At 34.8% G+C, this 12625-nt stretch overlaps 1 protein-coding gene across 1 annotated transcript; it reads left to right on the top strand.

The window, feature by feature from the left end:
* LOC107639267 (probable arabinosyltransferase ARAD1) lies at positions 8054–11599 on the top strand. The gene is made up of 3 exons (XM_016342747.2): positions 8054–9266; positions 10039–10404; positions 10876–11599. The coding sequence occupies exons 1-3, from the start codon at positions 8337–8339 to the stop codon at positions 11050–11052; spliced, it is 1473 nt and encodes a 490-aa protein (XP_016198233.1). The 5' UTR covers positions 8054–8336; the 3' UTR covers positions 11053–11599.

The following is a 12625-nucleotide window of genomic DNA, read 5'->3' as shown; positions in this document are numbered from 1 at the left end:
TATTTTATTAAATATTTTTTTATATATTTTTTGTCCTATTTAAAGAATATAAAGTAAAAAATCAAAAGTTTATGAGTTATAGTTCAAATGGCATAGTTTCTCCATACTCATCTAAGAGATTGCGGGTTCGACTCTCCCTATTTTTGGTATAAAAAAAAATCAAACTTTACTAAACAATTAAAAAAATAAATTACGATAATTTTTTTACTTTTTTTTTAATTTAAAAGTCAAACTTTTTTCTAATATTTATCTTTCTCATATCCATACATGTCATACATGTCATCTATGTAACGATGCTTTTTTTTTATTTTTTTATTTAAATTAAAAATATATAATATTTACCGATTTAAATAAACGTACAACTATTTACTCAAATACATTTTGGGTCACATCTCGGATGCCGCGGGAAAAACCACACTAAAAACGTATCACGGATGCACTGCTACCGTATTGTGACACGCCACGTGCTAGTCATATCTCGGATGCACCAGAGATATGAACAAAATTATATTTCGGATACAGTGGGTCCGTGATATGACCATAATTAGTTTTTACCCACTACATCTGAGATATGTACAATTAGAGTGATCAGGGGCAGTGCATCCGAGATATGGTCTGGAGCGTATATAAACCCACAACATCCGAGATCAGCGTGGATTAAGGTCATTTTTTTCAAACTTTTGAGACTCTGCACGTGTGAAAGCGAGATTCTTCACGAGCTATGGCCCCGAGCATATGTCCGCACAGGAGACATTAATAGGTTGAATGATACTTAGCACGTAGCTGGAGCGTTGGACTTTGAGGTTAGTGTTTAATGGTTTTTTTTTTTAAATTTAAATCGGTAAATGTTATATTTTTTAATTTAAATAAAAAATATCCGTGTTTAATAGGTTTAAGATTTGTAGATTTATATAATTATCTTGTAATGCGTTTAGGGTGTTAGTCTTTAGTAACTTAGAAATTTATATATTTTTGTTACGTTTAACGTAAACGTATAGGTTGGTACATTATAGGTTGTAGTACTATTTAGGGACAATTAATGATTTAGATGTAACTAATATCCGACATACCAGGGACGTTGAGCGGTGTTTCCACCCGGCAAGGGACAACTCCTCCAAGGCACTATCAGACTCCTCCTCCACCACCGCACCAGTCAGGTTCTGCTCCGTCACCCCACTTTGAGACTCCATCCCTGCCACCGCCGACTCTACCATCCGATACTGTATGGAGATCACCTCCTACGCCTCCTCCCATGACTGTATCAGCTGCTCCTCCTCCCATGACTGTATCAGCTCCTCATCCGCCACCATACCAGTGTCCACCACTCACTTCCAGCCAGCCAGGTGTTTGTCCTCGTCCATACTGTTCTCCCAAGTTGTTCCGTCTTTGTGGACGTGAGACTAGACACCACTTGAATCCTGCCGCTGGACGGCATTAGTTACTATTATTCATATATGTATTTTGCTTAATACTTATATTTATAGACCCCATCAAATGTATGATTCTTTTTTAGTGCATCCAAATGTATAATTTGACTTGTTTATCCATGTAAATATATGTCTTTTAAAAAAAATATTGTAATGATTATAAATAAAAATTGTCATGCACACTTGACCATATCTCGGATGCATTGCCACTGATCACTCTAATTGTGCATATCTCGGATGCAGTGGGTAAAAATTAATTTTGGTCATATTACGGATGCACTGCATCCGAAATATGACTAACACGTGTCGTGTCACAATATGGTAGCAGTGCATCTGTAATACGCTTTTAGTGTGATTTTTTCTCACTGAGATGTGACTCAAAATGTATTTTAGTAAATAGTTGTATGTTTATTTAAATCGATAAATATTTATTTTTAATTTAAATAAAAAAAATCCGCTCTTTTTCCATTCTGAATTTGTACTTTGTAGTGTTGAATAAGGCGGGAACAGTTACAAGAAATTCAAATTTTCTGCAAGTGGTGTACAAATGGTAACTGTTAGCTGATATTAGGCTAGTCTATAAATAGAGTTTTAGGAAAACATTGTAATCAGTTCAGTTCTTTTTGGAAAACACTTAGAAACCCAAAAAACACTCTCAGCCCTTGGCATCACAGAGTAAAATTGGGAATCTTAAATAATTCCTCTGAACTCAAACACTTGTACTTTACTTTTTTCCAGTTTTTATTAATAAAATTCATCTACTTTTACGTCTTTTTCTCTTTTACGTTCATGTTTCTTCCTTCATCTTCTTTTTAATTTCCTGTTTGCTTTAATTTCTGCATTTTACTTTGCCTCCAGCACCTTGCATGTTTTCTTTTCATCTTTAATTTTACTTTTGAAGCTATAATTGAGACCTTGAGACATCCACAAAAGGAGTCGTTTTCACTCCTTAAATTAAGATTGTGAAACAAAACTCGAAAATTGTTGATTTATTTGTTGTTAACAATGGAACAAAAATTTGAGTAAAACAAATTGGCACGCCTGGTGGGACCTTGTCAATAGGTTGTAGTTTGTCAAAAGAAAAATCAAGAGTTTTTGAATTTGCATGTGGTTGCGCAGTGGTAAGTTCGTGCGTCCAGAGCTAAGGAAATCAGCGTCAGTTGACATGTCAAATACTTCTGCAGCATCTTCTTTTACTTCTAGTGATGAGATTAGAGGAAATGAATTCGGAAATTCTCCTGTGGTTTCAAACGTAGAGTCTACCTTGATGTCAGTGAAGTATGATGGCGTTGGCCATGCCCATACAGGGTTAAATGCAACTAACATAAATACCGTGGGGTGGCCGCCATATGGCTTGCCACCGGGGTATGTCTCCTCCATGGTGACACAAGGATTGCCTGTGCCTCTCTACTCAACTTTTCAAAATCCTATTTATCAAAATCCATATGGCATGTCAAATGTACCTGTTTCTGGGGCGTCAGGCTCACACGTATCACAACAAAATTTTTCACATTCTATTAATATAGGAAATAATAGTGCATCTAATCCTACTACATCCACTGTCACTAGGGTAGAAAATTCTAGACCTGTATTTCCTGACATGTCAAGAGCAATGCCTGTTAATCAACCTAGTCAAACTGTGGGATCTTTAGCAAATATTAGGCAACAAATGGATGAAAGTCACCATGATCTAGTAAACATGTTAACTCATCAAATGGTGACAGTTTTAAATCCTCTTTTAGAAAACACAAACACTAGAATTGAACAATTAAATAGGCAAGTTAATAGGATTGCTACTGTGGTAAATTTAGAAGAAAATGATAACCAGGGTTTAAGATTTGATAATGTCAATCAAAATGGTGGAGCAATTCCTAATTATGATGTCCATATGCCTAGACATGATCAAAATGCTGATGATATGTTAGAAAGACTTAGGCAAAACAACTTAGGGGGACATTATAATCTAGCAAGAAATGTTGAACAAGTTTTAAACCGTTTGGGATTTAATGTTGGTTGCTTAAATAGGCCATATTTTGTGTCTACTTTTCCTGAATGTGTCCAACAAGCAGAGCTCCCAAGGGGTTGAAAAATTCCAAAATCCCTTACAAAATTTTCTGGAGAAGAAAATGAGTCTACAGTAGAGCATATTGCTCGATATACTGTTGAAATTGGGGAAGCAGCTTCTAATGAATATCTCAAGATGAGATACTTTCCTTCTTCTTTAACAAAAAATGCATTTACATGGTTCTCCAACTTGAGACCAAATTCTATTCATTCTTGGGCGCAGTTAGAAAGAAATTTTCATGATCAGTTTTTCCGAGGTGAATTAAAAGTTAGTCTTACGGATTTATTCTCTGTCAAACGTGCAGAAGGAGAATCCATTGAAACTTATTTGGCGCGATTTAGAAACATGAGAAATAAGTGTTTTACTCCGATTCCGAAAACTGAAGTTGTCAAAATGGCTACTAATGGGTTAGAATTTGGAGTTAGGAAGAAACTTGTCAATCAACATACTTTAGATCTTTCCCAGTTAGCTGAAAGAGTAAGACAGATAGAACAAATTAAGAAAGAAAAAGAAAATTTTAAAAAGGGTTCAAAAAAGGTTGCATATGTTAATTGTTTTTCTGATAGTAGTGATTCAGATGAGAAGGAGATTTATATTGCTGAATTACGTGGGGGTCCTCCTTATGTATGCAAATCTTTGAAGCCTGTTAAAGGAAAAGAAAAAGTTTCTTCTTATTCTAAAGTTGAAAATAAGACTTATTCTTTTGATATTTCTAAGGCAGATCAAATATTTGAGGTTTTATTAAAAGATAAGCAGCTTATTTTACCTGAAGGAAAAAAGAAGCCTACAGCTGATGAAATAAAGAATAAGAAATTTTGTAAGTTTCATCAGGTATTTTTGCATACCACTAATAATTGCGTCCGTTTCAGGGACTTGATACAAAAAGCAATTGAGGAGGGAAGATTGAAGTTTGAGGATAAAACTACTATGAAGGTGGACACTGAACCATTTGCTACTGACTCAAATTATGTCGAGCCATTCAATTTGTCTGTCAACATGGTAGAAGTTGATGCCACAATAGTTAGTGCTAAAGATGAAAATAAGGACTTGAGAATCTTTGAGCAAGATAAGAAGCCAGTTTATCCTCGTCCTGGTGAGGATCTGTTAGATTTTTTGTTGAGAATTAAAGAATCTGATAGCACTATCGCCATATGCCCAAAGTGCAATGCTGTTTTTGACAAAGAAGCTGCAAAAGAGTTTGAAAAGTACAAAGTTGAAGAGAAAGAAAAGGCTGAGTTGAGAAAGAAGATTGCTGAAAAAGAAAATGAAACTAACGAGCTAAAGCGGAAGATAGCCGAGGGAAAACAAAAGTTGGGCGGTCAAACTCCTTTGAACAAGTGCGTCAACAACACTGGGGTACAACCCGTCAACCAGAAGATGAAGACTGTGGTCATGATTGATGAAAAACCTGATGGATTTTCTCAAAAGGCAAGAGTTCCTCCCACCAAAATTTCAAACAATAAATGGGTCCAGAATGTGAGAAATGTGCATAATCAACCTATTGCTTTTGCGAGAGGAAAAAACAAATGGGTGAAGCCTAGACCTTTTAAGCCCAGGTACTATGAGTCTCAATTATGGAACATGAATCATGCACAAGACGGAGGTAGTATATATATTCCAAAAAATGTGCCTGTTCCCTCAAAGCCAATTTATTCTTGTTATAATCTTAACATGCAGCAGGTTCCTAATTATTCTCCTTGGCCCAATTGTCAAATGTTCCAAAGTATTCTCCTTTTACAACTTTTGGGCAAAAAGAGAATATACCTGAGTATGTTCCTTTAGATCCATACAAGGGACATGGTGTAGATTTTCCTCCTTTGCCAACCATAACTAAGTTTGTAGAAACAGTCAATTCTTCTAATCACCCTAAATGCAATAAAAATGCAAAGAAGAATCTTGCTGGAAAGAAAGTAATGGTTGAACACAAGGGAGAAAAGGATGAAGATTTAATTACTGATAATTTTGACACTGGTTTTGATGACAGCTTAGAAGCAATATTTGGTGTTAAGCAACCTATAGCTGTGGTGTCAATACTGCCTGAGGAGTATAGTCAAATCCGGGAAGTAGAGTCATTAGAAGATGAGTGTTATGATGTCTTTTGTCTTTTCTGGAAGTGAATGCTTGTTACTAGATGACAATATGTGTGGTGGAGGATTGTTTGAGAAACCTACTGAAAATGACAAGGAGCATTTGCGTCCATTGCATATCAAGGCTCGTGTTGATGGAAGTATAGTTAATAAGATTTTAGTTGACGGGGGAGCTGCTGTCAATCTCATGCCTGAAAGAATGATGGGAAGGCTTGGAAAGACTGAAAAAGAGCTAATTAAAAGTAGCATTGGGGTAACAGATTTTAATGGAAGGACTTCTTCTGTTAGAGGTGTGGTTCTGCTGTCAATTGAGGTTGGTTCTGTCAATAGGCCAACTCTATTTGTTGTTGTTCCTTCTAAAGCTGGTTTTAACTTGCTTTTGGGACGTGATTGGATTCATGGAATGGGTGCTATTCCATCCACTCTACATCAAAAGTTGATTTTCTGGAACGAAGATGGAGGAGTGGAAGAAGTTCCTGCTAATAATAGTACATGTTACTATGATGAGATGCATGTGGAGTTCAGGATGTATAATCTTGGAGTCAAGCCACTGACAGTTGACACCAAGGCATTTAATCCTGAAAGTATTGAGATGTGTAAAATAGATATGAATGGTTTTATTTAAAAAAAATGCATCAAGTTTAAGATCTTGGACAAAAATAATCTCTCATTGACATTTGAGTATGTACTTCATAAATACAAAAGCCTAATTGACTTAGAAATTCTGTTGAGTCTCTTAGCGCTTGGAGTCAAAACTATTAGAATGTTAGTGTGGAGATTTTATAGGATTAGAAATTCTTTCAATCATTGCATATCTTCAAGTGAGAAATCTTGGGGGCATCTTGTTTGACAAAATATAATTTTTATAAGAAAATTATTAAAAAAAATAATTAGTTATTTGGTAATATTCCTATATATAGTATTTATATCTATTTTAAATTAAATTAGATCATTTGATAGTTAGTTATTTATTTAAATTTTGAAATTAACATCAAACAAGAAGTGCGGGAACAGTTACAAGAAATTCAAATTTTCTGCAAGTGGTATACAAATGGTAACTGTTAGCTGATATTAGGCTAATCTATAAATAGAGCTTTAGAAAAACATTGTAATCAGTTCAGTTCTTTTTGGAAAACACTTAGAAACCCAAAAAACGCTTTCAGCCCCTTGGCATCACAGAGTAAAATTGGGAATCTTAAGTAATTCCTCTGAACTCAAACACTTGTACTTTGCTTTTTTCCGGTTTTTATTAATAAAATTCCTCTACTTTTACGTCTTTTTCTCTTTTACGTTCATGTTTCTTCCTTCATCTTCTTTTTAATTTCCTGTTTGCTTTAATTTCTGCATTTTACTTTACCTCCGACACCTTGCATGTTTTCTTTTCATCTTTAATTTTACTTTTGAATCTACAATTGAGACCTTGAGACATCTACAAAAAGAATCGTTTTCGCTCCTTAAATTAAGATTGTGAAACAAAACTCGAAAATTTTTGATTTATTTGTTGTTAACAATGGAACAAAAATTTGAGTAAAACAGTGAGTTAATTGAGTTCTACTATTTTAATTTAGATGATTAAGATCTATTTTTTCATTTTACTAATTTTTTTCTTTTAAAAAAATTGATCCAAAGAAAATATATGTGCCAGGACGAAAAGTTAGTGGTGAAGATGACAACATTATCTGAACTCGCGGTATCTATTCTATCTCTACTCGTTTGGAATGGATAATTATCATATGTAAAATAATTAATAATATTATCTTATTTTTAATTTTTTATTTTAATTTACGTTATGTATATAATGATTTTATGCAAATTATTGTAAGACAAGAAAGAATAAAAAAGGACAAAATTCTAACTCAAATGATATAATTTCTCCCTACTTATTTAAGAAATCGTGATTCGAATCTTCTACTCTTTCGTAAAAAAAAAAATATTCCTTTTGATTAAAGACTTTCTGTTTTAGCAATTAAAGACGGTTAAAATTTAAATATTCAATATATATGATATTAAGCATTTCTAAAAATATGAATAATGAATAAATGGGTATTTCAGTGATATAACTAATTATCTGAAAGAAAATGAAATATTTTGCTAAAGTGTAAATCCCATATTTCATTGACTATCAATCCACATTTCAATCTTATTATAAAGTAAAACTATTTTTATATTTTTAACATCGTTAAATTCACAATAAAAATATTTTATGTATGATAGAATCTCATCTGTTTTCAAAATTATAAATTTAAAACACTTTCAAAGCTTAGAAATTATAAAAAAGAGTATAACAACTAACAAGTAACAAACAAATTAAATATTTAGAGAGAGAAAATTTATATTTTTTATTTTTTTTGGTGACATTTATATTTTTTATTTGATAAATACATTTAACCTCCTTCTTTTTGAAAAATTAAAAAACAAGTCGTTGTTAAGTACTTAAGCATGCTATTAAGATAAGTTATCTTATCACCATCTTACTAATTACTAATTTAATTTCTTTTGACAGAACAGCAGATACGAAAACCAGCCTCATCTTTTCTTGTTCTGCCTGTGCTCTCTTCATTCACACTAGCATTAGTATACTTAAATTCATTCTCTTTTCATTTTTCAACCATCTAAAATTTAGTAGACAAAAATCACACACACAGCCAAGCAAAAAAGGAAAATTAATTAAAAGGATAAAAAGCGAAACCATAATTCATTGGTCGTGTTTGTACGTGAAGGAAACAAAAAAAGAAAAAAAAGAAAAAAAGGAATCAAATGCCGTTTTACTCCAAAATCATGGACGAAGGAGCAGCTGCTTCAGCATTAGCATCATCAGCAAAAGCCAAAACCAGAAAACCCAAATCCACTCTCATCTCTCGAATCCACGCGTTCTTCCACGCCATGAACCGAAAACCACTCCTCAAACAAACCCTAATTACATTCTCTCTCTTCGGCGTCCTCTACGCGCTCTTCAACGCCTTCTTCAACCCTTCCCTCGACGCCGACGCCACCGCCGCTACAACCACCGTGCGCTCCGCCATACTCGCCGCCGCCGGAGGTGGCGGCCGTGGTGGCTCCCCTCCCGTTAAAGTCTATTTGTACGATCTCCCACACAGGTTCACCTACGGCGTCATACAGCAACACTCGCTGGCGCGTGGTGCACGTGCTCCGCACACCGTCTCGTCGCTCAAGTACCCTGGCCACCAGCACATGGCGGAATGGTATCTATTCTCGGATCTTACCCGACCCGACTCGGAACGATCCGGATCGCCAGTTGTTCGCGTCATGGACCCCGAGGAGGCGGACCTGTTCTTCGTTCCGTTTTTCTCTTCGTTGAGCTTGATTGTCAATCCTATTCGGCCCGCGGGCTCGGGACCGGGCCCGGAGAAACCCGCGTACAGCGACGAGGAGAATCAGGAGGCGCTGGTGGAGTGGCTGGAGGCGCAGGAGTATTGGAAAAGGAGCAACGGAAGGGATCACGTGATCGTTGCTTCGGATCCGAACGCGATGTATCGGGTTTTGGATCGGGTCAGGAATTGCGTTCTGCTGGTTGCGGACTTCGGGAGGTTGAGGCCTGACCAGGGGTCGCTGGTGAAGGACGTGGTGGTTCCTTACTCACACCGTATACGGAGCTACGACGGTGACGTCAGCGTAGAGAATCGCAAGACGTTGCTGTTCTTCATGGGCAATCGGTATCGCAAAGAGGTGATGTGATTTTTTTTTATGCATGCAATTATTGGTGGTTGATTGTTATAATTGTGAATTGGAAGCCTTGATGTTAATTTTTTGACACGGTGTGTTTAGAACCAATATTAGGATGAAAAAATTCTGTTTAAACTAGCTGAGTGCAAATTGTGCAACGGCCTTCCTGAGCCTTTGAAAATTTCTGTTGCCTATGAATCTACATGTTTGATGGCAAATGGAAGGGTAATGATTTTGATACACAGTGCTACTTTGATGATTTTCCATCTACCAAGGATCCTCCTTAGAGACCTTCTTTGCATAGCTAATTCTCTTTCTCTTTCTGCATTGATGTTTCTTCTTTGGTATCTTTGGAAAAACAATACTGCTATTACTTTGTCTTTTGCTTCATGGGAGCTAGCTGGAAATGATACTAATTCATAGTTTTGTCATAAGAGTTCCCGCTGCCAATGCGAGGCTGCATGATCTGTAAGCACCTCTTTAAACTCTTGGTGCTTGGAGCCTGGAGCCATACCATATATAAGTTCTTCTAAGACTTAACTTCATATTAACATTACGGTAATTGAATTGAACTGATACACACACAAACTTGGGTAATTTTCTACTTTCTGGGTGTTGTATGTTGTTGGTGTCCTAAAAACATGTGCTTGGTGCTGTGACAGTGTTGCTTTTTATTCCATATAATGACCAGAATATTGCCTTTGATTCAGGTGCCTCGCTCGTACAATAGGGATTTTGTTGTGTTGATTATTTTATCTCCTTATATATTGTACAGGGAGGGAAAATTCGTGATATACTCTTTCAAGTTCTTGAAAAGGAAGAGGATGTCATAATAAAACATGGAGCACAATCCAGAGAGAGTAGACGGGCGGCTTCACAAGGCATGCACACATCGAAGTTCTGTTTACATCCTGCTGGAGATACTCCATCAGCCTGTCGACTCTTTGATGCTATAGTTAGCTTATGCATTCCAGTGATTGTCAGTGATAATATCGAGTTGCCTTTTGAAGATACTATAGACTATAAGAAGATTGCTTTATTTGTGGACACTGATTCTTCTATAAAGCCAGGATATTTGGTATCAAAGTTGAGAGCAGTGACCGCTAAGAGGATCCTTAAATATCAGAAAGAATTGAAAGAGGTTAGTAGTGCTGGTATAATTTTCTCAATAAATTTCTTGTTATGCTACAAATGTTTAATAAGTCTGTTTAGGGTACATTCCTTTTGCACATTAGAAGAATGCTTCCCCACAAGACCTGTAACAATTTGAGGGTTTCACTGATTTGTCAAAACAAAACTTGAGTAAGAAACTTGAATCAATGTTGTAGGTCTTCATTGCTTCTCCTCTAGATGGCTAAATCCTAGATGTATCATGAATCATGGACACCCTTGAATCTGTGTCATGTACTGTAATTGTCTTGCATGCTTTGATCCCTCCTTTTGATTTTGATTTTATTTAAAAAAAAAATATAGGAGGGTGTTCTAGTTAACATTTGTTTTTATCCCTCCCCCCCCCCCCCCTTTCCTCTTTTTTTTTTTCTTTGCCTCTTCTTTTTCTTTGTGTGTGTGTGTGTGTTATGTCAGGGTATTAACTTAATTTATCTGCTTTCAGGTGAAGCGATACTTTGAATATGAAGAACCAGATGGGACTGTTAATGAGATTTGGCGCCAAGTTTCCAAAAAGCTTCCCTTGATTAAACTGATGATTAACCGCGAGAAAAGGTTGTTAAAAAGGGAAGCTGACTGTTCTTGCATATGTACAAACCAGACCACCTTTAGAACCTTATAGAACCTATTCTCACACAAATTGGGTTTATTCCACGCAAATTGGGTTTAGCATTCTACGACTCAGTTCTGCAAGCTTATTTTGAGGTGATTAAGAACATTAATTAAGTGAACTGATAGATGTGCATGCATGTTTTCTCATAGAAGCCTCGCATAAAAGGAGTATCTTTTTTCTTAAGTTACTACTACTTTATACGTGTCACCGAAATCTCAGCTATTCTTACTTATTGTGTGAGGCATTTGTGAGAATAACACTTATGCACCCGTCATTGTTCTTTAATTAATTCTTACCTGCTAGTGGGGCCTAACCGAGTGATATATAAGAAGGCTTGGTAAAGTTTGTTGGAGTGTCTTATATATGGAAGTGTTGGTAAAGTTTGTTGTCACTTACCATTCTACTAAATCGTTGTGTTGTAGATTCCATACGGTTTATATTAGCATACGCATAGAGATGAGCCTGAGAAGGAAAGATTAAATTGTATCTTGATTGAATTGTACAGGATATAGAATAAAGTTAAATTATATATATATTAACATGGCTGCTTTGTTGTTGTTTTGGTTGCAAGTATACTGGTATGCATAGCATTTGTTCAATTTTTTAAGGTAAAATGATATTGCTTATTGGGCATATGAAAACCGTTTTGAATCTATCTATCAATGTTTTCTATTTTTATTATATAAAAGATGATACTAACTTTTTTATATTGAATTTAAGTCATGTTTTCTTTTCTAATGATACTATATCAGCAACTTTGATTACTTGGCAAAATTTGAAATTTAACTAATAATTTTAGTAAAAGATTCATAATAATGTTAATTATAAAAATTTTTAGTTATAAAAATATTGAAATTTTACAACTTATACCTAAGAAGACTCTTGTTACTACATTTTTTGGTCTACTTATGTATACTATATAAGAGTTTTACTATTTTTTATTTCTTAATCTCTCATGCCAATCGACGAAAGTTCCTCCAAATAAGTTTAAGTTTGACACATTTGTCCTTAAAAATATTCAAATATATCATGATTATAAAATTAATTTATAATTTTATATTACGTTTTTAGTATTTTTCATTCTTATTCATTTTTTTAACTCAAATAAATTCAAATTTGACACANNATAGTATAATTAAGGGCAAATCACGTCAATAAGCCAAGGGGAGCAAAAATTTGCGCAAATCAGCCAAATAAAAAACTGGTTCATAAATCAACCAAGAGACATTTCTATATAGTTTGAATCAGCCTAATTCGAACTCCATCTCTATGTAATTGTAGTAATTCGAATCAGGGTGATTCGAATTATACACACACGCTGCACATAGTAATTCGAATTGGCCAGATTCGAATTACTCATGATTTAATTCTGCCCATTCTTTTATTAAAAAATTAATAATTAATTAAAAAATGTTCTAATGACTGAGAACATTAAAAAAATACTCTACATAGTTCAGGAGCCTATTCAAATTTTATGTAGTTCAGAATAAGTATCACTATAACAGATTATTTTTCATTTATTATTTATAATTTATAATTTAAGTTTGAATAAATAGTAAATTAATTTTTACAAAATTTTAGA

Source organism: Arachis ipaensis, chromosome B04 (assembly GCF_000816755.2).
Source record: "Arachis ipaensis cultivar K30076 chromosome B04, Araip1.1, whole genome shotgun sequence".
Taxonomy (NCBI): Eukaryota; Viridiplantae; Streptophyta; class Magnoliopsida; order Fabales; family Fabaceae; genus Arachis; species Arachis ipaensis.
This window is presented reverse-complemented; position numbering and strand designations above follow the sequence as displayed.